We start from the raw sequence: 2,585 nt of genomic DNA, 5'->3' as shown, positions 1-2,585 counted from the left end.
AAATTAAATTAATCAACACACACGGATTTAAAATCGATACGTACAAAACTTCACTCTCCTTTGATGTGAATTTATGCCTGAAATAATTAACTAAATCAAATAAAAAATTATGGTCCACGACAACGAAAATGAAAACGTAAATCCACAAGACCGCAACCATGAAATTACTAAAAATATGAAAAAAGTATAATAAGAAAAAAGAAGACTTTATTTCTTATACTTTTTAAAAAGCACTACTTAATTAAATTCTTATATTTTAAAACTTATATTTGCATTTTAAATTTTTTCAATGATTTTGACTTGGGAGAAAGAAAGCAGCTCAATTATAAACTTCAGCACTACAATGAGCTTAAATCTGTTCGCGAGTGGATATATTTGATTAAGCCCCAACATTCATTTAATTGATATAAATGTTAAAATTTAAGCCATTCGAATGGTCCAGTCTGACTTAAAAGCCCATAATTGCAGCTCCATACCAAAACTGAGTAATACATTAATAAATCGGATTTAATGCACTTGTCCCATACCGTGCTTTGGCTCCTTTCGATCGTACAACTATTTTGTCCGGTGCATTAGTGAGTTGTTGTTTTTTCGGGATTTATCTTATTGTGCATTAAGTGAGTTGCTTAATATACATTATTATATTTGAGGAAAAAAAACATTTTTATAACATTTTATTTATAATAGAAAAACTATATAAAAACATATATTTGGATCACAATGAATTCCCCTAAACCCCAACCTTTGTCCTACCAAGTGCGAACTACATGTTTCCTCTGCTCCACCTCTTCCTCCTCTTAATCTCTGCTGGAGCGATCGATGATTCCGTCTCCGCCTACGATGCCCTCCAGCTGTACAACTTCCCCATCGGCCTCCTTCCGCAGGGTGTAATTCGATACGACCTAGAAAACAGCACGGGAGAATTTTCAGTCTACTTCAACGGGAGCTGCAGTTTCTCGCTTGAGGGATCGTACCAGCTTCGATACCAGCCATCTATCTCCGGCAGGATATCAACGAATAGGCTCGGCAATCTCAAGGGTGTTAGCGTCAAGGTGATCCTTTTCTGGATTAAGATTGTCGAGGTGGTCCGAAATGGCGACGAACTCGAATTCTCTGTGGGGATCGCTTCAGCGGACTTTGCCATCGATAACTTTGGCATTTCTCCGCAGTGCGGGTGCGGATTGAATTGCGACGCCGTCGGCGATGTGGCGGAGGAGGTTGATCTGTTGTCGTTGAAAGCCGCCGTCTGATGAATTTGGTATGCGAGATATCGGCATTTCTTTCTTATATTGTGTTGAGTTTCTAGGGTTCAATGTATCATGGTAGAAAGTTCTTGATTTTTAAGTTTTTTTTTTTTTTCATGTCGTATTTGGAATTGGCAATATTTGAGATGGATAGTGTTGTTAAAGTGACAGTCCTGTGAATTTCTAACATGTGATGTGTATGTTTGTTGATTTGTGTTGTAGATTATTTGGCTCACAGATGTTTAACAGAATAGTCAAAGAGATTATTGTTTTAATCAGAAGTTGGATTCGTTGGAGAAGGCCTCTGATGTTCATGTTAACTTGGCATGGAAATTGATCCAAATCTTAAAACAAAGGGGCGTTTGGGGAAGCTTATTCACAGCGGTGGCGTTTTGAGAACGCCACCCGCGATTTGGAAAACGCCTATATGGGGCGTACTTAAAAACGTCGTTCACAAGTTTACATTAAATACCCCGCGCTCCGCGTTTGCTTCGAGCGAAAGACAACTCTCGCCCTCGCTCTCTCTGCCCTAACTCTCGTTCGCCTTCATCTGCCTCCTCCTCTCGCACGATTCTCTCGACCCCTTCACCTTCTCTGCCTCCTCCTCTCGCACGGATCTCTCAACCCCCTCGTCTTCTCCTCTGCCTCTTCCTCTCACACGGCTGTCAACCTTTCGGCTGTCTGTAAGATTTACAACTTTTTCTTCTCTCGAAATGGTTTGTATCGTGTGATACTTTCATGTGAAGCTTGCAATTTCTATTTACGGCAATCCTTAGTGGTGTCTGTTGTGAAAAACAACAACAATAAAGAGAAAAATGGAGCGAGTAAAATTGCACGTAGAAAAAACACCAGAGCGACACATAGATCTACGTAGTTCGGCAAATTTGCCTACGTCCACGGAGCTACAGAGAATTTTATTTCTTCGAGGAATTGCATCGTCGAGTACCTTGACGTTTACAAAAAAATCTCTATTTTCTTCTCTCCCTTTCTCTCTCTCTCTCTCTTCCTCTCTCTCTCTCTTCCTCTCTTTCTGTCCTCTCTTTCTGTTAGCTCTCAAGAGAACTTGGTTTGGCCTTGCTTGGCTTGAGGTTTCTTCTTTTAAGTCAAAAGAGGCTATTTATAAAAATCATGAAAGCTGAGGGCAGTAGGTGGGAGGTAAGTGAGCGGTAGGTGGGATATGGTAGGTGAGTGGTAGGTGAAAAAGTAGGTGAACGGTAGGTGGGATTCTTAATTAGGAAGCTAATTAAATTCGATGGATCGGGTCTCCACATTACCCAACAATTCTCCCACTTGGAGACTGGGACACTGACTGCATCATCATCTACTAGCTGTACCGACCTT

At 40.5% G+C, this 2,585-nt stretch overlaps 1 protein-coding gene across 1 annotated transcript; it reads left to right on the top strand.

The window, feature by feature from the left end:
- Positions 1-733: 733 nt before the first annotated feature.
- Positions 734-1,334, top strand: LOC110039119. The gene has a single exon (XM_020744081.1). The coding sequence runs from the start codon at positions 768-770 to the stop codon at positions 1,248-1,250; it is 483 nt and encodes a 160-aa protein (XP_020599740.1). The 5' UTR covers positions 734-767; the 3' UTR covers positions 1,251-1,334.
- Positions 1,335-2,585: the final 1,251 nt, after the last annotated feature.

Source organism: Phalaenopsis equestris, unplaced genomic scaffold, assembly GCF_001263595.1.
Source record: "Phalaenopsis equestris unplaced genomic scaffold, ASM126359v1 Scaffold000002, whole genome shotgun sequence".
Lineage (NCBI taxonomy): Eukaryota > Viridiplantae > Streptophyta > Magnoliopsida > Asparagales > Orchidaceae > Phalaenopsis > Phalaenopsis equestris.
The sequence above is the reverse complement of the archived record's forward strand: the minus strand, read 5'-3'. Positions and strand labels throughout refer to the sequence as shown.

Coding starts and splice junctions, on each gene's coding strand:
- LOC110039119 (XM_020744081.1), top strand. CDS start 768: ATGTTTCCTCTGCTCCACCTCTTCCTCCTCTTAATCTCTGCTGGAGCG.